The 26,760-nt window shown below is 37.4% G+C and overlaps 1 protein-coding gene across 4 annotated transcripts in view; it reads right to left on the bottom strand.

Moving 5' to 3' along the window:
* The window catches only part of Pcca (propionyl-CoA carboxylase subunit alpha), a 357,476-nt gene that overhangs the window by 167,884 nt on the left and 162,832 nt on the right, over nucleotides 1-26,760 (bottom strand). For all 4 annotated transcript variants that reach the window (XR_007346664.1, XM_015484128.2, XM_015484127.2 and 1 more), the window contains exons 12-16: nucleotides 26,218-26,368; nucleotides 7,896-8,039; nucleotides 6,481-6,555; nucleotides 2,307-2,375; nucleotides 503-578 (exon numbers count right to left, since the gene is read on the bottom strand). Coding sequence is in view for 3 of the 4 variants with exons in the window: in XM_015484128.2 (XP_015339614.1) it covers nucleotides 503-578; nucleotides 2,307-2,375; nucleotides 6,481-6,555; nucleotides 7,896-8,039; nucleotides 26,218-26,368 (515 nt within the window). In the remaining variant the exon portion in view is untranslated. The remainder of the gene's footprint in view (nucleotides 1-502; nucleotides 579-2,306; nucleotides 2,376-6,480; nucleotides 6,556-7,895; nucleotides 8,040-26,217; nucleotides 26,369-26,760) is intronic.

A 26,760-nucleotide genomic window follows, 5' to 3' on the forward strand; every position in this document is an offset into this window, starting at 1 on the left:
TTCACTTCCTAGAAAACAGTCGACCCCTAGGCTGTACTCTAAAGCAAAGAGCTATTCTCCCTTCCCCCAAATCTATCCAACGGTAAGTCACTATGTTTCTATCTCCATACATTCTCAAGTTTCCTACTTCAAAAAACAAATAAAAAACTCCATAGACAATAATATAGCAAAATTGTTACCAAACTGCACTGGCCAATGGTTCTTTATGCTATAGATTCTCGTTTTACATACAATAGTAACTGCAAAATGGAAAATGCTTATTTAGGAATGGTTACTAATCATAAGTTTATTAAATAACTTAAGATGCACGTATAACATATAGGACTGTTAACGAAAAGGAAGCGGGTCTAGTATGTCAGTTGAATTAATTCAAGCTTTTCTGATTTCTACTAAATACATAGTAAACAACTGCTTCATGAATTCGCTAATTAGTAAAACTTCAAGCTGTTTGCTAGAACTAGACACCATATGTAGTAACAGGGTCACAAAGTTTTCTTTTTACCTCGAATAACATAATTATCCAGTGCGTCCTCCATCCTCTTCAGGGCTTCCGTTCTATCAGAGCCATAGGTGATTAACTAAAATCAGACAGGCAGAAACGACGTTTATAGTTACCTACGTGATAAATGATTCAATCCAGGAACAAGTGAAGTATTTCATAAAGACTTCCCAAGATAGCTTTTGAAACTTCACAGTGGTTTAGTTTTTAATATAAAATGTGCCAGTTAAGATTTCTCAAGTAAACAAATATTAGAATCTAGCTATTTCAAACTTATACATTTCATTATCAAGGTAAAGAGCTATTTGAAAAAACAAAAATCACAAAAACAAGCCAAAAGTTGAAAAGGAGATACATCAAAAGTGAAGATTGGGGACAGGATGTAAACATGTGGGACTGGGTAAGACTTTTTTATTTCCCTTTTTTTCCTGTTGTTTCCAACTTTGATACACTGAACAGGGAACATGTTGATAAGCCACCAAAAAAGTACATAAACTTTTAAATAAAAAGATGAAAGTTTTAAAAAGTCTATTTTAAGAATTGCTCTGTTTCATACTTAATAGAACACAGAAGCAAAGGGCACTGGTACTAGAGTAACGTGAAGGCCTTCCTGCTCTATAGAATTCTGTGCCTGTTTAAATATACCTTTTATAAATTAATAAATAAGAATTTAACTATTCATTAAGGATTTAATGACATTAGTTATCCTGTATACAACAATAACTTTGGTAAATTCTGTAAGGTCTTCAACATTAAACCAGCTTGAAAATTAACTCATAAGCCATTAACAGAAAAGTATACATCTAAAAATGGAATCTTAGCGATTTAAAACTCCATTTATATAATTTAGGTACTTTTATTTTTAAATTAAATCAGGTTTCTCTAACAAAAAAAAGAGCTAAGGTTCACTTTAACAATATTAGTGTAAAAGCAAAGTTAAAAATAAATAAATAACTAGTTTGTTTACTACAATTACATTAAAAAGTACTCTTGGGGAAAAACCATCTTATGAAACAGAGTTTAATAAAGAAAAATTTTAAAAAACATTCCTCAATGTAGATTTAACATTTTTGAGAACACAATATTTTCAAATAAAATATATAGTTTTAACTACTGTAATACTTTACATATTATAAAGTCTTAAGATTTCAATACTAAAATAAATTAAGTTGATTATTCAATCTAGAAAGTTAAACTTGGAAAAGACAGGTGGACAAACCACAAATTATAATCTTCTATAAAATGTAATTGGACTGGGGGTGGAGCTCAGGGGTAGAGCACTTGCCTGGCATACAGGAGGCCTTGGGTTTGACCTCCAGAACCACAAAGGGAAGAAAACAAAGAAAAAAACTAGAAACTTAACTATGTCAAATCAACAACATAAGGACTATTAATTTGCAAAGAAAAACTGAATAGGTCAAAAGCATTCCAACAAACACTGCCTATCAGCCCAACTTCTTGATATCAACTGACACTTTTTTACCTTAGGCAATTTTCTAAATTTGTCCAAAAAGCAAACAAAACTTAATGCCTTCTTACTACTATGAGCTGGGTTGGTGCCCCTGAGTGGATGTTTGTTGGTGGGGTGGTGCAGGTGGATGATCTGAGAGGGGAGGACAGACAAATGAATATGGTCTTAAAATTTCTTAAGAGAAAAAAATCTGCAGTTTCTATTTTACATCAGTCTATAATTACTTGTTTAATTATAATACATGATTCACGTAAAGGCTCTGTGTCAGACTTTTTAACTAAATACGTACATTGTTCAAAAGAACACTGAAAGAAACCATTAAGAAATGGAACTAACTTTTGAAATCATAGGATCATAATAAATGCTGATATCACTTCCTGGTTGGATGCCACTGTCAACCCGGACCTGGGAGGGAGAGAGAAAAATGAAAGGAACTTCATATTGGGCAGAATTTTTTAAAGCCACAAATTTAATTTCCACAGAGAAACTAGATAGTTTCGATCTCAAGTGACATTCCCATTCCTGAACATTAGAAAAACAACCTCAAAATGCACAGAGACCAACCCGTCTTGATCTGTTAATATGCACTACAAGACACGCTTCTGTTACTAAATGAAGGAACTAAGGAATGAAACGGGGACTTTATACACCCTACACCAGTGCCCCAGGATGCATCTGCAGCTCTCTGCCTGTGTGGATGACGCCCCTTCTCAGGGGACTCCCTGCCCGATCCCTCTCAGCGGCCCGGGGAAGCCTGAGCCCTGGCTGCCTGCCTCTCAGTGCCAGAACCGTTCTGGCCTTTCATGTCGGCAACACTTTCCTTTCTGCCGCACCCTCTCAACTGTAAAACGCTATTTTCTGTTACTGTTAGTCCCCTGAGGCTTCCGTGTTTACACAGCTTTTCCAATGGCTTTGCTTTGTGAGGACACAGCCCCAATTAGAGTTCTGATTTTGCAATTTTCATGGGGGGAAAAAAACAGCAAAAGTTCAAAATACCCTTTTGAAGAGCCAGATTGCTGTTAACCAGCCAACAAGTTAGTTAGTACATCACTGATTCTTGTTTTCATCTCCCAGTTTGATATCAGCAGCAAGGCATGGAGGTTAGCCATGTACAACTTCTAAAATGAGCAGTTGCTGAGGACAGAGTAGTTATTAAATTATTGTGACCAAGTTTTGGAATCTGAAGTATTTAAAAACTAATCAAAATATGGAGCCTGTCAGGCATATCCTAGGGGTCTTGAGGATGGAGGAATTTAATCGAAGCTGCTGGAACAGCAGGACTTTGATGCCCAACATTGCACAGGGGTGGGCAGGGAAGAGCGGAAGCTCCCGCGCATCACCTGTGGGAAGAGTGGGCCTCATAAACAGCAGCTCAGCTGTCTGCAGCAGGCAGGAAAAGGTCAACACAGCGGCTGTTAGGCCTTTAATATTTTAATTTAGGCAATTATCAAGGGACCGCATGTAGAACCTCCTGTCTAAGATAGCCACATGTGGGTAAGATGATGGCTTTATTACACAGTGACGTCAAAAGATAAGCCATGGTTTCACTCTCTTCAAAAAGAAAAAAAAAAAATTACACCAATATATTTTCCCTGTAAGGTTTTAAAAGAGAACATTATGCCCAGAGGGCTTTTATTTCCAAATTTGCAAACACCAACAAAAATATGGATATTTCTATTCACAGTCATACATGAAAATCTTTAGGTGAAAGCCACTCAGCATATTACAAAGCATACTTGGGCTTCTATTTTCTGAAAACATATTTCAGAACATAAACTAAATTCTATTCAATCCCTGGTGTTAATTTAAAAAGTTTTAAAAAGAACTAGAAAAAAATAAATAGAGCAGCTTTGAAACAATGCTATCAGTCTACACTCTCCCCACATTCAGGTAGCCCCAAAGGGCAACAGACGATCAGGTTATATAACCAAAAAGATGACTGTGTACTTTAGTTGTCTCCGTTTTAATGCCAAAAAGTTAAAGAACTAACTTTACCATCACGTCACATGTAAAACCACAGCATACTTGCTAATGAGGCTGTGTTCTAAAACCTTTGACTTTCAACATCTCCTATCATTGCTACATTAACAGCTATAAGCTAGTGAGAAATTCTGATGTTTAACTCACTGGTGAAATAACAGGCAATAAAGAATATTTATTACATCCTCCTATAGTTCATAACTTAAAAATTTTAATTACCTTGAATAATACCATCCTAAAAGTTAAGTGACTCAGAGCTCCTACATACAACTATGTCTCCCGTATTTACTAAACTCATGATCATGGGAAATAGGCCATTTTAATTTAAAAACATATGGGGTAAAATCAAAATATGTGTAATCAACACATGTAGGCAAATTGACATTTCCAATTTGAAATTGTAACAAAGCATGAAACCCCTGTTCTATAATTTACTGTTTACAAAGTTTTTTCCAAAAAACTAATTTCTAACAATTAAGAGTCAAATCAAGTGCTCATTCCTTCAGGGAAACAAAGGCCATAAAAATTTGCAGTGAGTGCTTTAGGAATAAAATCAAATGGAAATTGAACCAATTTTATGAGCAGAACAAAACTGTAGTCTGAAAATAAATTATAAAATAAAATATGATTATCAAGAATTAGAAAGGAAATCTTCATATTTGCCCTATTGATAAATTTCAGGTTTAAAGATGCATGTGAAAAGTACAAACCATAAGTCAACTCTTAAGTATGTATGCTTGTGACCAAAAAAGGTAAGAGTAAACATGGTTCCTCAAGTTAAACTGACTGATCTAGTTTTAATAAGGCAAGGAGGAAACCTAGGACGCTCACAACAAGAACACCCACACAGCTCTGTATGAGATTCCTAAACCACTGCTCAGAAACCCCCAGCATAATTGAAACTGCTTTCTCCAGTACCACAGTGGGCCCTGGGAAGTATCAGACGTCTCCCACCCTTCCTTCTCAATCTACCTCTCCCCTGAAGCCCAACTCCCAGCCCGCCATGTCTACCTGACAAGTGACAGCCCAATCTGATTAAATGCTTCCAAGGGAGGGGACTCATGGGCCTCCATGACAGGCCAAAAGTGATCACCATGGAGATACATAATTACAGCTGTCAACGCATCTACTGTCCTGCTGACATCAATTTGATTGCTCCCAGCAATAATGATAGACAAAGCTTAGTGTGCACTCTCCTGCACCCAATCACTTTATCTATTCCTTGGTCCATTTAGCTGACATGCAACATTCACACAAGCAAATAACAGCAGTAAGCAGAACATTTAAGGCATTTTAATTGTTTTTTCTTTCTATGGATGGCTCACAACTGCAAATGTTATTACATAAAACTCCTGCTGCAGCATTAATTGAAGAAAGATTTGGTGGGACAAAGCCTGTAGGGGGTATAGTTTGTCCATTATCACTTGTACTTTCAACAGGTCTCACGTTTGAAAATTGCAAATTACAAAAACTTGCGAGGGCAAAATGTTTGACATCCTGTTAGCTATTACAACGTGGTGAAAACTTCTAACAACTCGAGTAATCATTATCAATTCTTATTTAATACTTTTTTGTTTGATTAAAAAAGTGTTTAGATATGTCCCTATGATACTTATTTTCTCATCTGCTATTTAACGTCACACAATGCCTGTTAAATCTTTACAATTTTTTTCTGCCTTCAGGCTTTGAACACAGCATGGAGTCTCCCAGCCTAGAAAGGGTCAAGTCCCTTTAGAAAGCACATGGACAAAAACAATTTAAAAAGTGAAATAAATCATATATCCAATAACATCTTCAAATTTAGAATTCTTCCTGTAATCTTTCACCATCTTCTTGCCAGTAATCAAGCTGAATAATCATATTCACAGATGGTGCAGCCCTGTCATCCACCAGCTAACATGGTGTCATATCTGTGCACTTACTACCTTGATTAAGGGAAAGGGAATGTCCTTGTTCTTTTCATGCAACAAAAACTATTTAAAGAGCAGTTATTAAAGATAGAAAGACTGGAATAAAACAGGTCACTTTTTCTTAACTGATATAAACAATATGTATTCTTAAAGTCAGTGACACTTAATAGACTGAGGCACACTCTATTTTTCTTAATCCAGTTCAATTAATGGGATGATTTTGTGCTTAAGTTTCTTGACATTTGACTATCTAGGGAAGCTGCATTCTATTTACTGAAAAGATTAAACTGTAACACACACACACACACACACAAAATCATTTACAGTTCTTCCTTAGGATTACATGATCTTTTTCATTACAATTTTCAAAAGAACTGGGAACCTCTTAAACTATCATTTATGTTATCAGATGTCTCTGAGCTTCCCTTGTCAAAAGAATTCTGTCTTTCCTGAACACTATAAAGTACAAAAAAAATTTTTTTAAAACAAAAACACTGATTCCCCATGAATTACACTTGTCCCTCAATTTACACCCTTTGGTGTTGACTTGCTTTCACATAAAAGTACGACATAAATCAAGATTTTAACCCCTCAGCTGGTATTACAGCTTAATGACTTACACCAGGTAGATGTATCGGCTCTTGGTACTGAGACAATCTCCCAATAGACGGTAAACCAAAAGACTTGTAGGGGTCCTGAAAGTTCAAAGGAAAGGAAGCACAGTCTTTGAAATATAAATCAGCACAAGTAAGGTCAGCTACAACGAAGAAGCATTCATAGCTCTATTTTTAACATACGGTATTTACCGAATCACAGATTTCGGAATGCTACTATCTTACCCACTAGACAACTCAAAAGTGTATTTAAAAATCAAACAGAACTGCAAGCAGAATTTAGCCTGACCTTGATCGTACTTTATTGTAATTGGTAAAATTCCAACTTTTTATAAAACTTCTTAGAATGCCTTGGGCAAAAATAAAATAACCTAGGCTCTACATCAAAACATACTCAAGTTCAGAACAACAAATGTGCTGCACTAAAGATATTTGTTTTTCTTACTTCTCAAAACAGCTCACATATGGTAAAACTTGAGAATCTGGGCTCTTCAAATAAAGACCTGAAAAGAATCGCTCCACGTGCTGCTAGATATGTATTCCATTTACAAAGATCTTAGATCATCAGAATAAATAATAAGTAAGATCAGTGTCACAAAAAAGACATACCCCTTAACACATGATGCAGAGCAGGAGGGGCAGTAACAGCGATGACAAAACATATTTCAAGCTACTTTAAAAAGATTGACACAACATTCAGTAGTCTTAAACACAGATACCACACTGATTTTTTTTTTCTATATGGACAGACATTTTAGATAGACAGTCTAAAAGTAAAGGTGCAAATGTTGCCTTGCATTCTTGTCTTAATCATTTTGAAAAAAAAACACATTTTTAGGTACTGAGTGCTCTATTTCCTGATTCATATAATTATACAGTAATATCAAAATACTGAACTAAGAACTGATGAGTAAAATTATGAAATAAGAGTACATGCTTTATGAAAAGCTCATTCAAATTTTAATCATAATGTCCATGTAATCATAAAGGACAAACATTAAAAAAAAAAACTGTTGGAAAAAAGTTCAGTAAACATGGAATCAACAATAACCTGTACCCAGGGTAGGCTCTTTTGAAAAAGCCCACAGAAAGTTATGACTATTTCTTATTAATGGGGTTGAAAAACAAAAGCAAGCAAAATAAAAATAAAACCATAGTCCATTCATGCTCAGAAATGCTCAACCAATGCTTGTTGCCTCTGATTGGAATGGCAGCTATTTCCCACCTGGAAATACATAATTCTTTAAAATTATGGTGAATTATGTGGAAATCATCTAACATTTTTCTGGTTTGATTATGGATTACATAATCAAACACCTGACACAGGACCTAACACCCTGCATTACCCGTGGGCTAGCTACACCAGGTCTCCTGACTCTGGACACCACCACCAACCTTGCTCCCAGCACCACTGGCTTTACCTCAGCGTAAACCCGGCATTCCATGGCCCAGCCATTGATGGGAATATCAGCTTGTTTGTGCCTGAGCGGGTAACCCTTAGCAACACGGATCATTTCTTGGACTAGGTCCAGGCCAGTGATGCATTCTGTGACAGGATGCTCAACCTGCAAGGCCAAGATGTGCCCGTCAGTGGGTGAAGAGCAAGGTGAGCAAATAGAATTAAAGAAGAGAGTTTTCAAAAGGTGCTGGGTAAAATGAGGTCAGTTATACTTATCAGTTATACTTGGCTAAAATACCCTCAGACAGGAGAATAAGATGAAAGACTAAACACAATAATCAAAAAAATTCAGATCTAAAAAGTATTTGTAAACTATCTGTGTTACTTTTCCCAATTTTGATTTACTTGTGGCCCAACAGTATTTAACAATTTAACTTGAAACTGATTCTCAACTGAAAAACACATTCACACATTCATTGTGCTGCAAGTCTCGCTGTGGCTGATAGTCAGCCTGTTCTGCTACACTTAACATGGCATCTGTAGGGGCTGCTTATGATTTTCCAAAGCACTGGTCGAGCCGCGTCTCAGCCACTGCATGCTTCCACTAACCTGTCCTGACAAGCAGCCAGATTAGCGTGGTCTTGCATCAATGCAGTGCAGCAGAAAGGAGCAGATGGAGCCTGCAGGTTGCTCTCCCTTCAGACTGACCTGGGCAGTGCTTAGCATGCACAATAGCAAAGCAGAGCTAGTGAATCACTCTGCGCTCTCAGCAAATTGCGGAGAACTGCTCGGGTTGGTGCTGTCAAGGGAGTACCTGGCCTTCCACACTAACACATGGGATGCATATGTGCAAAAACATGCACTGACAACGCAGGCGCACCAACAGGGATACACGTCATTATAACTTGATCGATCGCCTATAAATTCCTAAACTTGAGATAAAATGAAGCCAATTATGGCGGTACAGAAGATAATCTGCCCATCCTTGAAAATCTTAAAAAAGCTTTAGGATTGTAATAAAACTTTGGCTATAACTGCTGCTTTGATACTGATTTTCTTCCTTATAGAACTTAAGTATGTCCTAAATGCACTTCACAATAGTTACATTGCCATGGCATGTCATATTTCATACATGGGCACAGGAAAAGGTCAGTGAACAAGCAAATTATCTTTCCATCTTCAACTACACTAATTGAAGGACAGGACTTAGTCATTATAATAATCTTGAAGCTTATCATAAGCAGACAATGCCATGGTTTTGAAAAAAAAGCTCAGTAAAAATAAACAGATGGCATCCATAATTAGCTCTGTGTGTGTTATGAGTTTGTTTACAGTTTCAACAACATTTTAAGACATTTTGACATAATTTTAATGACAAATCATTGCTAAAATAAGCATCTACCCTTTATAAAATAAATGTGACACTAAATAAAGATATTATTAGAAGGTTTAAAATATATTTTTTGAAAGTAAACCATGGTTTGTGAGGAGTAAGACTCCATATGATAAATATAAAAAGAAAGAACGAATGTGAAGTCTCGATTATCGTTAGAACCCATTTCATGGAAGAATGCATCTCAGCCCTCTGGTCAACAGGAGAAATCTACCCATGCCCACCGCCATGTAAAATGATGCTATGGGCACATCCTTGCTGGGGGAGAAATAATTTTAAAAGCTAAGTGAAGGAGTCAAGTTTCCTCTTGCTATTATTACAGCCAGAAAAGTTGAGTAATACACATGAGGCAAGTAAACACATGTGGAATGAATAAATAAATGAAGGAACAGCAATCCCAGCCATGTCCACAGCAGGTTGCAGAGATAGGCCTGCAACTTGTGGCCCTCCAGAGGTGTTGTCCCAGCCTGTTCTTTCACATAAGAAAATGCTCACAAAAGCAGAGAATAAATAGAAACGTCTGTGCAGCCATGTGCTGTTGTGTTCATACCACTACGAAGGCTTCAACACCCAAATTTATTTTGAGGCACTATTTTACCTTAGAAGATATCCCTGTAACTGTGTAGAAAAGTAAGTACATTAAACTCACTTTGAATGGAAACCAAAAATGGACTCACTTTGTTCCAATCTTGGCCTTGTATAACAAATATAACATAACATTTCACAATTAGAGAGACTGGACGAATTCAAAACTAAAAGTAGGAAACCAAAAAAATAAGCTTAAAAAGACAAAATCTTTACTTACAGAACTGTCTTAAAAAATATTCATTTAGGGCTGGGCTGTGGCTCAGTGGTAGAGCGCTCAACTAGCATGTTTCAGTCGAACCCTGGGTTCGATCCTCAGAACCACACAAAAATAAATAAGTAAAATAAAGGTATTGTGTCCATCTACAACTAAAAAAAAATATTTAAAAAAAAATATTCATTTAGGTACATGTATTGTCAAAGCCCACAAAGTAGTTTCACACATCTGAACTTCTCAGGTAAAATATAACTTCTTTAAAGTAAAACTTAACACTTTTGAAAGAAACCCTTCTCTAGACATTGAACTCCAAAGCTACTCAATAAAATGTGAAAATTTCCTTGAGGCCTTGTGGTATCAGCAGCAGCATCAAGAATCTTCCAAGGGTGACACTGTTCATTGGACACTTTCCCCACTTCTGACGACTCAGCAATGGTTCCTTCTTAACCAGTGACAGATCACAGATACACACTGGAGCAAAATGGCTCCCAGGCCTAAATACCACTGAATAGAAGGTTTTAAAATCTCTTTAGTAAGTAGAAAGGAAGGGAGGGAGAGATAGAAACAGGGAGGGAAGAAAGAAATGGTTAACTGAAACAAAGAGGAAAAAATGAGTTAGAGATTAGTGTCTGGTGAACCAAATGTTCCTCTGGTCTCACCTAGACAAAAAAAAAACCTAACTACAGAAGTCTGATGCTAATAAACATCTGTCCCAGGGCTGTTGTGTGAGGGAGGTGTGACTAACACAAGTTTTTTAGACACCACCTCGGCCATTAGAAGGTCACATGCCTTGCTACTCTGCAAGAGGAGGGGTCTTGTGTGCTTCCCCCTTTTGCAAAAGCATCTCTATGGATGGGAATCCCAGGGAGCACACTTTTCAACTTTCAAAAGAACAATTCCCTTACTGTGATTCCACACTCACTAAGCAGACTTTTGAGAACCTGGCTTCCTGTGGTTTTTCCTATCCAACAAAAATTTTATTGTTCCAAAGAACACATAAATAACGGATTCACTATGTCTTATTTTGCATTGTAGATTAACATATTAGGATTTAAATGCATAGACCTTGTAGTTTAGTCAGCAAGAATAAGCCCTAACCAACACCCCCACCCAAAAAAAAAAAAACACATACAAAAAAAGGAGTAAGCCCTACCAACTTAGAATTTTTGAATCATCAAAGACAAACTTCTGGTTGAAATATATTCATCACAGTAGAGCCATGCTGCAAGGTTTATTAGCAGTTGATAAATCAGTTGGTACCATCAAATGCCAGATCATGGGATATAATCATGTGCAGGAAGTAGAATGAATTTATACAGTTCTACATACCGACACCAGATGCTCACAAATGGCTATCTTAAAAAAAAAAAAAAAATAGATCTTCTTGCTATTTAAACTGAGTTTTGTTCAAGCCAGGCACTGTGGCATGTCTATAGTCCTAGCTACTCAGGAGGCTGAGGCAGGAGGATCACTTGAACCCAAGAGTTGAAGGCCAACCTGGGCAACATAGTGAGACCATGTCTTAATTAATTTTTATCTTGTTAGTAACCATCAGGCTGTTTTTCTAGACCTCTCTGCAGCTCCCTCTTAATTATCTGATGCTATCAAACTGACTTCCCTGCAAAATAAGCCCATCAAACACAAAATTGAGGTAAACTAGGCTTTACTTCATCTGAGCACTTAATTTCCATAGTGATGAACTTAGGAACTAAATCTTTTTGCTGCTCTCCACCTTCATGAGTCTCAGAATCACAATTGCAAATCTGACACTTCAGTTGTCACCTTGAGCCTTACACCTCAGTAAATATAAACTAGGAAGAATGCGAAAACTAGTGAGTCCTGAAGTCTCCTCCTATCAGACACTTCCTGAATGACGAAGGGAAACAAAGTAATTATACAATAGAGAAATGTGGAGACAGGCCCTGAACCACAGCATCACACCAACAGGGAACCATCCTGGGCCACCCGTGGTCTCACAGAGGCACCTCCATGCCAGAAACATCAGTGTGGGGAATCCCCCAAATGCAGAGACTAAATGTAGTCAGGAGAAAGCACAGGAACCCCAGAGGAGGAGGAGCACTCCATAAAGTAAACGGACTGGGCTCTTCAAAACACCAGCACCCGAGGAGAGGTGGTGCATATTTACAATCCCAACAGCTCGAAAGGCTGAGGCAGGAGGATCGTGGGTTGAAGGCCAGCCTCAGCAACTTAGTGAGGTCCTAAGCAACTTAGTGAGACCCTGTCTCTAAATAAAATATTAAAAGGGCTTGGGATATGGCTCAGTGGTTAAGCGCCTCTGGGTTCAATTCCTGGTACAAAAAAGAAAATTCCAGATCATATGGATCAAAAAAGACTGGAATTGTGCAGATTAAGATGGATTTATTTCAGATTAAAAGAGAGAAACAATAAGGGCTGAGGATATAGCTCAACTGGCAGAGTGCTTTGCTCATATACGCAAGTCCCTGGGTTCAATCCCCAGCACCAAAAAAAAAAAGTCAGAAAGGAGACACAACAACTAAATGTAATATGTGATTCTGAGCCAGAATTTCTTTCGTTTACAGTAACAAGCCTTAGTGAGACAACTCATGAAATTTGAATATAATCGGTAGAGAGGATGATAATAATATGTGAATGTTAAAGTACTAATTTTGACAAATACTGTGGTTATATTTTTTAAAAATTGTCCTATTTTAAGAAACACAGACTTATTTCATAGTAAAGAGGCGTCAGGCCTGCAATTTACTCTAAAATATTTCAGGTAAAGAAAATGTATATGAATACACACTTTATACCTATACATATGTGTAGGTGTAAAGAGGGAAAGGGAAGGTGGTAGATGTCGGTGAATACAGAAATCCCCTGTACTTTTGCAACTTTACTATAAGTCTGAAATCACTTCAAATAAAAGTTAATAATCACAAAGTGACATCACTTAAGATTTTATTTTTCATATCACAAAACATGATTAAAATAAAGATTATTGATCAACATTTTTTTCTCTCTAATCAGAATCCTCCCACTGTGTCAAATAAAAATAGCTCTCCAACAGCAGATAATTCATTCAACATGTTTTCTGGGACCTAAACTTTTAAATATTTTACTGTGATATTTACCTAACCAGATAACAAGCAAATCTTCCTCAAGAACAGTGAGATTCAGGCAAAGTTTAATGACATTTATATATTAATTTCAAATGAAAACTGGCAATGAGAAGAGGGGTGGACAGAATCACAGGGATGAAAGGTGTGCTGATCCAGGCAATGACTGAGGGTGGGAAGAGGCACTTGGTGGTCCCTGAACAGAGGGGTCTTTGGCCTTCACTGTCTAGCAGCTAGTGTCCACATGCACACCCTTGCTCAAAACTCCATTATCATTTACAGAGAAAGAACGCGAGACACATTCAAGGGGCATGTGGTGAGAGACTAGAAAGAATGTGTAATTTCCAAATAATGTCATTTTAAATTAATATGATTTTAAGTGACATCTTTATTAAATACATCCAGTCTAAACGGACAGATGACAAAGAGTTGGTTTGTGAATGCCGTCTTTTGTAAGCTTAATCTGTTGGACTCAACTCAAGCAAGTAGTGTAGGTGTGACAAATTGTCCTCTTACATAAAATTGAGTTTCATAACGGTGTTTGGCATAATAGGTCTCTACCTTTTTAGCTTCTACCTTTTTAGTTTGTTGTTACTCCCTCGTGAAAAAGATAGCGGATGCCATTATTTTTGGTTCTACTCTTTTGGTTCAGAGAGATTCTTTGTCCAGAACAGAATCTAACATGTACCTATTAAAATTCTGAAGCTTAACCTCCTGAGAATATAGGATTTCAAAATAAAGATCTGAAGTTATTAGATTTTGATCTATAGGAATCAAAGATAAAAAGCATGTTGGGAAATAGGTCCCAACACACCATTCCTGTAAACTCACCTTGAAAATAATGCTGTGTTCAACAGGAGCTGTGCAAACAGCACTGCTTCTACCCTGGAGCTCCCCGGCCGACCGAACAAGAGTGAACAGATGAAAACAGGATCAGGGACTGTAGGGACTGAATCGTGTCCCTCCTCCCTCAAAGTCGCATGTGGAAGTTCTAACCCCCACATCTGAGTCTGTATTCCAAAGATAATTAGGCTTAAATGAAGTCATTAGAGTGAGCCATAATCTCACGACTGAAGTCCTTACAGAAGAGGCATTAGGACACAGACACTGCGAAAGGCCAATGTGAAGGCACAGGGGACCGGCACCTGCAGGCCAAGGAAAGGACCCTCCAAAAGAACCAGCCCCAATGACGCCTTGATCTGGGACTTCCAGCCTCCAGAAGATAACTTATTGTTGAAGCCACCCCAGGCGATGGAGTCCTAGTAAACTAGAAGAACCCCTGTGAAGGATTAAAATACAGATGAAGGACTCCAGATCTCAAAGACAGAGAAGAACTTACCACAAGATTCAAAAAGAACCCCAGTAACTGTACGGACCTGACATGCTTACTTATGCACATCTGTGTGCCAAAACTTCTGTGCTGCGACTTTCTCATCAGGCTCAGCAAGCAATACAAGAAAGCTGAGCATGAAGGCATTATATGTCCTACTTTTTATCCTTAGTCTACCAGACTGACTTCAAATGTTCCAGAATATCCCAGTTCTGGCTGACTCTAGTCATCCTGACAACCCTAGCCTCTATTGCTTTAAATATAATTTTTTTTTAATTTTTTTATTGTTGGTTGTTCAAAACATTACAAATTTCTTGATATATCATATTTCACACTTTGATTCAAGTGGGTTATGAGCTCCCATTTTTACCCCGTATACAGATTGCAGAATCACATCAGTTACACATCCATTGGTTTACATATTGCCATACTAGTGTCTGTTGTGTTCTGCTGCCTTTCCTATCCTCTACTATCCCCCCTCCCCTCTTCTCTCTCTAAATATAATTTTAAAAGATCCATTTTTCCCCAGATCCAAAACTTCCCTCTAGCAAGAGGGAAATTTTACAAATTAATTAAAAATCCACTTCCCTATAAATTCTTTTCTTTCTACCAATTATTCTTTCAAATGCTCCAATCCCATTTTTAAAATATTTTAGTCTAGAAAGTCCTTGATTTTTTTTTTTGTTTAACATTTAAAACTACTCTAGCCAGGTATAGTGGTGCTATCTATAATCCTAGCAGCTTGGGAGGCTGAGGCAGGAGGATCTCAAGGTCAAAGCCAGCCTCAGCACAAGTGAGATACTAAGCAATCAGTGAGACCCTGTCTCTAAATAAATACAAAATAGGACTGGGGATGTGGCTCAGTGGTTGAGTGCCCCTGAGTTCAACCCCTGGTACACACACACACACCCCCTGCCAAAAAAAAAAAAAAAAAAACCTACTCTGAACATAGAATGGGGTATTTGCCCAATTATAATCAATTGTCAGAAAATAAAATTTGGGTTGCAATAGTTCTCCAGTGTTGGAGAATTGAACCCAGGATGCATGCCCAGCAAGCACTCAACCACTGAGTTACACTCCAAGCCCTGGGCTGTAATTATTCCCAATTATTTAAAAAATGAAACTGAAAAGGGCAAGAATTAAGTTACTAAAAAAGAATTCCTAAAGCCTTCTGGAATATCAACTTTCTATATGACACAGAATTCTCTCTGGTGGAATATGAGGGTGTTTGGCTTTCATACGTTTTCAACAATTCTATTATGCTTTCTCTTCTCCAAAAAAACAAGATTCCATTCCTTCACTGTAGCAATCAATATAAGCTACTGACTCAGGTCTGACAAAAACAGGACAATGTATATCTCTGTCCTCAAGGATAAAGGAAGAGCCAACTGATCACACTGGGGTTTTAGTTGTTTATCATTAAAGATTTTACTCCTCTATGTGTAGCATGCTCTAATTCCTATCATCTTTGGAGACTCTATTAAAGGTGGCTTTAAAAAAATCTAAACTAAAATCTCAAAATAATCTAACATTTGAAAATTAATAATTGCACACATATACACACAACTAGAATTTAGAAAGGTGTAATTTGGATATTAATCATATCCAAACATGTAAGCAGAGCTAGCTTATCAATGTAGCAAATACTTTTTATCTATTAGTTGCATTTATATGTGTGTGGGTATATGTATACACATATATATGTTTTAGTTTTCAATAGACCTTTATTTTATTTATTTATATGTGGTGCTGAGAATCAAACCCAGTGCCTCACACATTCTAGACAAGTGCTGTACCACCACCACAACCCCAGCCCTCTGTTTCATTTTTAGAAAATTTCCATCTCCACCCCCATCCCTGATTCTTAACATAAATGCTCTATTTATTAAAAGAAAACTCTTTCATAGTGGTTAATATTGAGTATGTTCATTTGCTTAACAGTAATTTTATAGCTAAATGACAAAAGAATATGAAGTTATTGTGACTCAGTATACCAACTTTACAGATGACTACTGACAGGCTTTATTAACAATAATGACAACATTAGCCCCCTGCAGTGGTGCATGCCTGTACTCCAGCTACTCAGGAGGTTGAGGAAGGAGGATCATCAGTTCGAGGCCAACCTGAGTATCTTAGTGAGATCCTGTCTCAAGATAAAAAATAAAAAGGGCTGGGATGTAGTTCAGTGGTAAAGTGCCCCTGGGTTCAACCCCTGGTACCAAGTAAATAAATACATAAATTTTAAAAACTTTTAAGATTAGCAATGCAGATGTGTACACATACAGAGATGCATGCCCCAACACACAACTGGACCTTCCAAAACAAAATAATGATTTTCCAATTGTGGAATAAGAGGATGGTCCCTATCAGAACACAAACTCATAACCTCGAAGATCAATATAAAGAAATAATAACAAGAAACAAAGCATAAATACAAAAAGGACAGTAGTCTTGAGGAAAATTACAAGCCTCAGAGGCTTGATCCAGTATATCTAATCTGCAATAACAGGTTAGAGAACAAGGGAAAAGATGAGTAGATGGAGGAAAACAATAAATAATAGAAATTTTCCCGAGAATGAGGAATCAAACCCGCACACTAAAAGTGGATCTGGAATACAAGTCAGGGTGATGGACAGAAACCCACACCTAGGTGTAACCTGGTATGGGGGACTGGGAATCAATGAATTCCAGTGATTAAAAGAAAACCGGGCCAGCTTCCAGACAGCAAGAACTCATTACTTACAATGGAAAAGAAATCAGACTTAATATCAGAAATTAGAACACAGTGGAATTCATGAACTACTGAAAGACAAGAACTGAAACCCAAGAATCCCAAACTCAATCCAATACCATTCCATCTTCAGGCCTAAAGAAACACGTTTGAGGATATGACATTTCAGAACATACAGTCCACATGTTGCAGCTGAGGAACGTTCAGGGAAAAAAATTCTAAACAAACAAACAAACTAGAGCAGAAACCGCAACATCAGGGAAAAATGAAGAAGATACAGTAAATAATGAAACATAATTCCAGTGAGATAATATGAGAAACTGAAAAAGAACTTTAGAAACAGGTAAGTACAAAGCAAAGTCAAAAGTAGCTTGGAAGTATGAAATCAACTCGCAAATCTTTAGTGTTAGAAAGTCAGGGAGCTGGTTACACAGTCTTCACAAATACAATGTTTGTCTGAATAGGATGATGAACAGAGTAAAATTTTAAAGAACAGAACTTCCAAGTTATCAGTGAGAAGAATAGTTAGTAACCTGATTCAAGCAAGAGTAGAAGAAAAAAGAAAATAGAAGCAAAACTGGGAAAAAACATTAATTTGAAAACAAATAAAAATGATAAAAATAAGTATATTAGATTGAGGCTACATTTTTACATAATAAAAAGGGTCAGATTGGGTGTTTTAAAAATTGGTTATAAACTTAGAAAACAATTAAAATACATGATAAAGAATACTTTAAAGGATAAGGTAAATAAAAACAGAAAGGTGGACATACAATATGATATAAGTGAACTTTAAAATTAAAGCCCTTAAATATGACAAAGCTACTATTTAATGATAAAGGGTACAAAATTCATGTCACAAATCTACACATGCCAAATTCTACTATAGATAAACATGGAAATATTAGGAATGCAAAGAAAACTTAAAGCTGTATACTGAAATCACAGAATGTCTGAATCTTGGGTTAAAACAGTCCAGCCGGGGGAGAAAAGGACGGTCAGGAAACAACACTAGCAAAGCAAATCCAATGCCAGGTTTCAGGTTCTTGGGGCCTTATCGTTGCTACTCTCACACTTTTATATGTTTGAAAATCACCATGAGGAAAAACAGCCTGACTCACGGAGCGAGAGAAGAAATAAGTAAAGAAATGCAAGAAAGATTTGGATGCAAGGATTTTTGCTTCAAAGTTTCATCTCTGCCCTAAAAATTTTTTGAAACAAGTGAAATCTGACTCAGATTTTAGACTCAGAAACAGATATATAATGTTTTTCATCACAAATAGTTTTTAAAATAAACATGATTTATTTTTTAGAGCAGTTTTACATTAAGAAAAATGAGTTTTAAGTAGAGTTCCCACACCTTTCCTTCTTAAACCCCCTCCCCACTGCCCCTATGTAAACATCACGTATTATTGTAACAATTTGCTGCAATGGATAAACCCGTTTCAATGTTTTTAGTTAAAGGCTACAATTCACATGCTATGGATGTTGACAAATGCATAATGACATGCATCCACCACGACACTACCACTATTTCAGTCCTGAATCCTGCACTCAGAATACCAGAGGAAACTCAGACTTTCCCCTCTGTGTGTGTGGTGCTGGTTATTCCTGCCCAGAGCTGCAGCTTCCCATCCACCCACTTGTCACTTCAAAGACCCTTCCTGTTTAAAGGATCTCTCCTTGGCTCCCCTCCCTACACTGTGGTGGTTACTCAACAGCTGATGCTAGTTCAAAAAACCAGTAACATGTTAACTCAGCTTTATTTCAAACCCTACAAAAGTGAAATCTTGGGGAAGAGGATCTTTTCACCCATATAATAGTTCAGGGACTATGGTACCTATGGGTACCTGGACAAAACAAATTCTCAATTTCAAAAAAAGGAAAAGAACCTAACTGTAAGCTGAATCAAAACGAAGAAATCACTAATCATGAAGCTATGGTAAGAGGCTGATGGTATCCAAAAAAACAAGTTAAGATACACATAGTTTAACCCCTGGGAGAGACATGCCCGTGAACAACAAAATAAATATGATGATATAAAGTAATAATAAAAATCACAAAAATGAAAATTTAGGGACAAAACAGGATTAGGTATAAATGAACCAATTTCTTTCTTTTTTAAAAAATACTGGAGATAGAACCCAGTAATAGGGCATGTTACCACTGAGCTACATCCCAGTCCTTTTAATTTCCTTTTATTTTTATTTTGAAGCAAGGTCTCACCAAGTTGCCAAGGCCAGTCTCGAACTTACAGTCAGTCCTCCTGCCTCAGCCTCCCAGGTGGCTGGAATTACAGCCATGTACAAATGCACCCAGTTCCATTAATTTTTTAAAAAGGAAAGCAACATATTATTTCAAATTAGAATATAAAGAAAAATGAGGACAGATGAGTTTTTCATAATCACTTTTCTTCTTGAGAACATATTTTAAGAATTAATATATGTGTAGAAAATTGCAAGCATTTATCTAATCATTTAACAATTCCATCACTTTAATTTCTTATGCTAAATATAAATAAAATAAGCTATCCATTGAGGCAATTTTTACCACAGAAAAATAAAAGTAATGAGAAAGAAACAGTTCTCTTGGATAACAAATTATAATACATAATATACAGATATAATATCTAAAACAGTGTGGTACTAGCACATGAATAAGCAGAAAGATTAAAAAAAGAAAGTCAGACTGGGGATGTGGCTCAAGCGTTACTGTGCTCGCCTGGCATGAGCATGGCGCTGGGTTCGATCCTCAGCACCACGTACAAATAAAAATGATGTGTCCGCCGAAAAAATCTAAAAAATAAATATTAAAAAATTCATTCTCTCTCTCTCTTTCTCTCTCTCTTTAAAAAAAAAATTAAAAAAGAAAGTCAAGTAACAGATCCGCATACACAGGAGAATTCAGCATGCAATGAAGGAGGCACTTCTAATTGGTATGGAAAGACTCACTATGCAATAACAGCTCAATAATCAGGTAGCCATTTTTAAAAAATTAATAAAATAACTTCTAAATGAAGAGAGGACTTCACCATGAAAGAAAAATAAGAACTAGATGAATACATAGAAGAAAACTGTGATTTACCATGGAGTAGGAAAAACCAAAGCACGCCACAACAACAGAACTGTGAAAATAAATTCAAATGTCAACCATGAACAAATAAAAACTTTCTTCATATGAAGAAAAAAATACTGTACAAGACAAAAAGACAGGCAACAGATGAGGAGAAAATACCTCCAAATCCTATCTGTTGCTTTTATATCTGCATTTATTTGTCGATCCTACCAGAGGAAAGAACGGTTGCTAGATTAGAGAAGGGAACAATCACTTGCTCACAGAGCACTGTAGAACCATTCCCCATAACCCAGGCCCCCAAGGACAACATGGTGCAGGCTTGGCGTCCCTAAACTCACAGAGAAACATGTATCTGGGACAGGAATGCCCAAACCATTGAACTCAGGGCTTATGTAAGAGATATTGGCATATTTTTTCTTCCTCGGCTCTGGGAAGACAGAGACAGAGAATATGCAAACTTTGCTCTGGAATGTAAGCAAACCCTCTGGCAAGAGGAGAGGAAGCCCCCTCCATTGAACAAGTTCATGTACCAACCTGGACTGTCAACAAATGGCTCTGAAAAAACAGAGACATCTTCTACATAGCTCTCTATCTTTAGGGTTGTTATCCCTTCATCTAGGAGCTGGGGGTCAGGGGTGGGGAGACTGTGGGAGTCTTTGCTTAGAAAACCCCAGTCCTACAGAAATGTCAAATATTCATAGAACATTCTACTATCATAAACTAAAGGACATTCTACAATTCAATAAGAAAACTCAAAGGGTAAATGATCTAATAGTCAACTCACAGAACAGGAAATGTGAATGAATCTATGAAGAAAAATTCAACCCACTCATAATAAGGGAATAAAAATAAAAACAATATTCCATTCTTCACTCTCATACAGGCAAAGATCACTTTTGGCCAGGGAGAGAAGAAACAAGCTCTCCTGTAATTTCAAGGCAACCTGAAAATACTTAATAAAAGTACATATTGTGGGGCTGGGGTTGTGGCTCATTGGTAGAGTGCTTGTCTTGCATGTGCAAGGCCCTGGGTTCGATCCTCAGCACTGCATAAAAATAATAAATAAATAAATAAATAATAAAGTTTTGTGTCCAACTACAACTACAAAAAATATTTTTTTTTTAAAAAAAGTACATATTGCTTTCCTGGAAATTCTGCACACTTATATGCAAAATGGATGTAGAGGGTTCCTGGTAACTGCAATATTTGTAATAGAAAGCTACTAGAAAAATGATCAACACAGAACTGGTGAAATTATATGACTAGACATCTATTCGACAGGCTATTGCAAGTCATTAAAATAAAGGTTATAATGTTTTAAGTTAAATATGCCACACTCCTGAAGATGTCATGTTAAGTAAAACAGAGTTTACTTCTACAGAGGAAAATAAACAGCTGTGACAAAATGTGGTATAGAGTGGAGGGAAGAGATACAGGTCATAGGGCTGGGGTACAGCTCAGAGGTGGAATGTGTTCTTAGCTGGATTAGAACCTCAGCACCAGAAAAACGACAGCTCAATATGGTATAGAGAGTCACTATTCCAATTTTCTATATATCTGTTTGGATTTTTTGTTTTTTGTTTTTAGACAGAATACTACCAATTCTATTACCATTCCATAAACTAAGGAACGGAAATTTAAGCAAGATTATACATGATATACTTCATTAAAATAGCATATTAATAAATCATCTTTTTGATAGAGTATTATTCCATCTCTCCATCTATCAAATGTGGAGACAAGGCAAGATGCGTAAGAGAAATGATAAGCCAAGGGATGTGGAGTGTGAAGGTGGATGGAGAAGTGAGTGTCCACCACAGACGTGGGCAGAGACCACTCCAAAGTATGCATAGGCGAAAAGGGATATTCAGGGAAAAGAAAGGAGCCTCATCTCACCCACAGGGAGATGGCCCTAGCAAGGGGCAGGAGTCCCATTAGGGCCACACGAAGGAAATTTTACTGTGATGCTAAAGCATTGGAATTTTATATTTAAGCCTTGAAGCAAGTGGCTTAAAAAACATAGATAATTCTAACACATAAACTCTGACCACACTGAGAACAAACCCAGTCAGATGGATAAGTGTTCATGGGCCAAATTTGGTGACTTTCTCAGAGGCACATTTCCTTATAGAGAAACATATTCATTATCTCAAATTTCTCTCTTGAGGAAATTAGTAAAATGAACACACTCCTCACATTTCTGTTACCAGAAAATACATACAAGTTCTAAAGCTGGAAAAAGTGACAGTTCAGTCAGGAAATTTCAAGTTTAAAAAAAAAAAAAAAAAGACAAAGAAAATTATAGCCCTCCTGGCTCAAACTGAAACAGTAATTAGAGATAAGATACAGTTTAGGAGCTAAAGAATTTGGTGAATGTGCCTTACACATTATAATTTAAGGTTAGTAAAGAAATTTAAAAGAGAAAATCCACAGTTAAAAGCACATTTCAATTGCTTAAACAATGTTAGAAAGAAATGTTTGGCATGTGTAGTAAGAACGGCTTTCGAATACCATAAAGTCTAAGACTCCTCGATTATGGGCCCATTCACTAATATCCTACCATCAAATATCCCTACACACAAATGATTCAAGTCAAAAATGCATTTCTTTGACTGGCAGGATCAGAGTTGCTGCAAATAAATAGAAGAGAGAAAAGAAAGATGAGGAAACATTAAATGGGAGACACATGTACCAAAGTGTGGTATTAGCACAGATCAGGACTATCAGATCTGATATGATGCAATCTTTATGAATTGGAGTCTCCCGCCCCACAAACTTATTTATGACCTTTCTTGATGGCATAGCACACAATGTCCTGGCAAGCTAGCCAAGATACAAAACATGGGTACCTGGATGGTTTTGACCAGCAGCACAGAATTATTTAAATATTAACTTTTAGATCTTATGCTAAAATGACTGTAGAACAATCTTGAATAAACTTATAGGCTAAAATAAATGAGCCAGGAACAAATACCAAAATAATAATAATAATAATAATACCATAACAGCTGGACACAGTACTGCATGCCTATAGTTCCAGGAGGACTACTTGAACCCAGGAACTTGAGACCAGCCTGGGCAACATAGCAAGGTCTCATCTGAAAACAAAACAAAAACCAAAAAGGAAAAACCACAAGCCCATGGTAACAAACTGCACTTAAAAAAACAAAAGATATTAGTTGTCAATTCCTTAAATACCCATGAGTACCTCAATTAAACAATCTTGTATTTCTTGTATGTGGAATGAAATACAAAGGCTTTGTCACTTCGGTTTCTATCAGAATCACGTTAAAAGCTGTTATTCTCATGAAGACACGATAACATCTACCCTTTAATAAAAGACATGATTTTCTAGTTAATTATCTAATTACATACACTTAATTATAAAACACATAAGAAAGACTCTAAATCCAAATAGACCAAGCCAGGTGTGGTTGGTGAACCCGTAGTCTCAGCTCCTTGGAAGGCTGAGGCAGGAGGATCAACTGAGCTTAGGAGTTCCTGGCCAGCCTGAGCAGCGTACTGAGATCCAGGATAGGTGGATGGATGGATCCATCATCCATGGATGGATGGATGGATGGACAGACAGATTAAAAAACTAAATTCCACAAATATATCAGAGTTTACATTAACTTTCTATGGACCAAACTGTCCAGGCAGATATAAGACAAAGATTGTTGACTTGGCTAGGAAATCATACACTGCTTATAGGGACAAAGTAAAAATGTCTGGCTGACGAGGTCATGTAGAAGAGGATAAAATCAGATACAGAACACAAAAAGGCAACTACCAACAAAGAGGCAGAAAACCATTTGGGGCTCAGACCTCAGATTCCCTATTGTTGAGGGAAGGACAGGACCACTGAGGAAACCCACTTCAAGGACACAAGGTCACAGGGCTGATGAAGACAAGGCATGGAGAGAACCCAAAACACTCTTCCCTGCAACCACCAGCAGGCAAGGAGCATAGTCACAAGAAATAGTCCACCTCTGGGGAAAGGGCCTGAGTATGCAGACACATTCTGAGAAGGACAGGCTCAGAGGAACTGTGAAAGACCCTCAGGCTCCCAGTGGCTTCTGAAGAACAATCATCTCAACAAAAGAAGACTCAAGGCAGACTTGGCTTCCTCTGGGAGCACCACAGCCAGCCCTCCCAGCCCCAGCCCAATAAGGTGTGGAAAGGCACAAGTGTGTTTTCCCCCAGTTCTATTGGCCAGCAGCCTGTAACCCCACCCAACCATCCCAGCCTCTGTGGACAAAGGTGTTTTATGAATGGCATGATGTACTGAATAGAATCCCATCAAAATTCACATCCATCAAGAATCTGTGCATGTGACCTATTTGTACACAGGTCTTAGCAAATATAATCAAGTTAAGGTAAGGTCACGGAGTGGGGTGACTCCTAAATCCAATATGACTACTGTCCATACAGAAAGAGGGAACTTTGGGCACAGAGATGCTCAGGGAGAAGTCCAGAAGACAACTGTGCTGTGCTGCCACAAATCAAGGAAGGACAAGGAGTGTTAGCCACCACTAGAAGCTGGGAGAGGCAGGGGTCAGGTCCTTCTCAAGGCCCCAAGGAAGAAACCAATTCTTCTGGCACCCTGAGGCCGGGCTTTAGCCTCCTGAAATGCAAAAGAATGTGAAATGTGAAATTCCTGTTATGTAAGTCACACTTTATCATCATTTGTTATGGTAACCCTAGCAAACAAATGAAAACCCCATAAAACTGGAAGCAAACTAAAATTCTATAGAGATTGAATAGTTAGATAAATAGTGGTATTTTCTTCAAAGGAGTACCATACAGGAGTCACATGAAACACCCTGGAAGAACCTCAAACACACAGTGTCAGAAGTCAAGCCCAAAACAATGTAGACGATTAAGCCCATTAATACAAACTGTAAAGAAAAGAAACAGGTAAAAACTAACCATGCTACTTGGGTATACAAAATTCGAAGGAAGAACTATATGGAAACATGAGAAAGTGCTGAGAATCCAGTCAAAAGAGGAGCTGAAGCTAGAGAAAATGGAAGGGGAATAACTGAGAAAAAGAAGAAAACAGGAAGCTGGCTAAGAAGTGCTACAGAAGACACGGTGGAACACGCGCGGAGTTTTGCTTTGCTCAACATCGCATTATGTTCTGTGTGTATAGTTCAAATTGAATAAAACAACAAAAGAAAGGAGGAAGCCAGGAAAGCCACCTATTATAGCACTGGCAACTTCCTGAGATCCTGGCTAGAACTGACGGATGATGTCCACAGATGCAGGGGCGGCCACTGGTTTCTGATCCTCATAACAGGGACAGGCCTGGCTGGGCACTGTGACTATCATTCCTGAAAGTTTACTCTAGGTTCCCTTCCTTTTGAAGATTCTGGAAGCACTTACTCCCTTTCTATTTGCAATACCTAGCGTAGTGCCCCTGAACAGCATATGAACCCTGACAAACAAATTCATGCTGAAAAATTCAAGAAAAAAATCAAAGTGGAATTTCTACCCACCAAATACTATCAGTAACAAAGCAGAAGCCTAAACCCTGATGTTAGGTTCACAGGATTCTTACCTGTCCCTTCTTGGTAGACAGCACAAGCATAAAATCGAAATCTTTATTTAACAGTTTATGAAACTAATTTTTAACATATATTAAAAAAAAAAAAAAGCCAGACATGACAACACATGCCTGTAATCCCAGCGACTCAGGAGACTGAGGATCACAAGTTCAAGGCCAATCTCAGCAACACAGCAAGACCCATAGCAACTTAGTAAGAGACCATCTCAAAATTAAAAAAAAAAAAAAAAAAATTAAAAGGGCTAGGGATATAGTTCAGTGGGAAAGCACCCCAATTAAATCCCCAGTACCACAATAATAAAAAAAGGGGGGGGGGGGAAGTGGTGAGAGGAACAGAACCAGGTGTTACCTGCAGTCTCGTATTCATTTCTAGGAAGTAGAAGTTCTTCCTGGAGTCCACCAGGAACTCCACGGTTCCAGCTGAGGAGTACTTCACTGCTCTGGCAAGAGCCACAGCTTGTTCTCCCATGGCTCTTCGAGTCTCCGGATCCAGAAAAATGCTATGGATACAGAAAGCACTCTTGTGCATTTTGAACAAAAGTCAAATTATCTTGTTCTTAAATGTTACTCAGATATAGATCATCTCTATCAATTTGTGAGTTCACAATGTTCTATTCCTTGTATGTTTTATATTACTGCCTTATGTAAAACATGCTTAAACAAATCCATCTCAGACTTTTATAAAACATCTGAACTTTTCACATTATAACTTCAATCTATTTGTAAAATATACAACTACTTATTAGCAAAATTTAATAAACATACATTCAGAGTTGCTTCAAGCTAAATTAAGAGAAAATAATTTCTGAGAAACTGGTATAAAGTCAGTCCTCCTTACACATGGATTCCATGTTTGCAAGTTTGTCTACTTGACAAAATCATTTTGTAATCT

Source organism: Marmota marmota, unplaced genomic scaffold, assembly GCF_001458135.2.
Source record: "Marmota marmota marmota unplaced genomic scaffold, marMar, whole genome shotgun sequence".
Classification (NCBI taxonomy): Eukaryota; Metazoa; Chordata; class Mammalia; order Rodentia; family Sciuridae; genus Marmota; species Marmota marmota.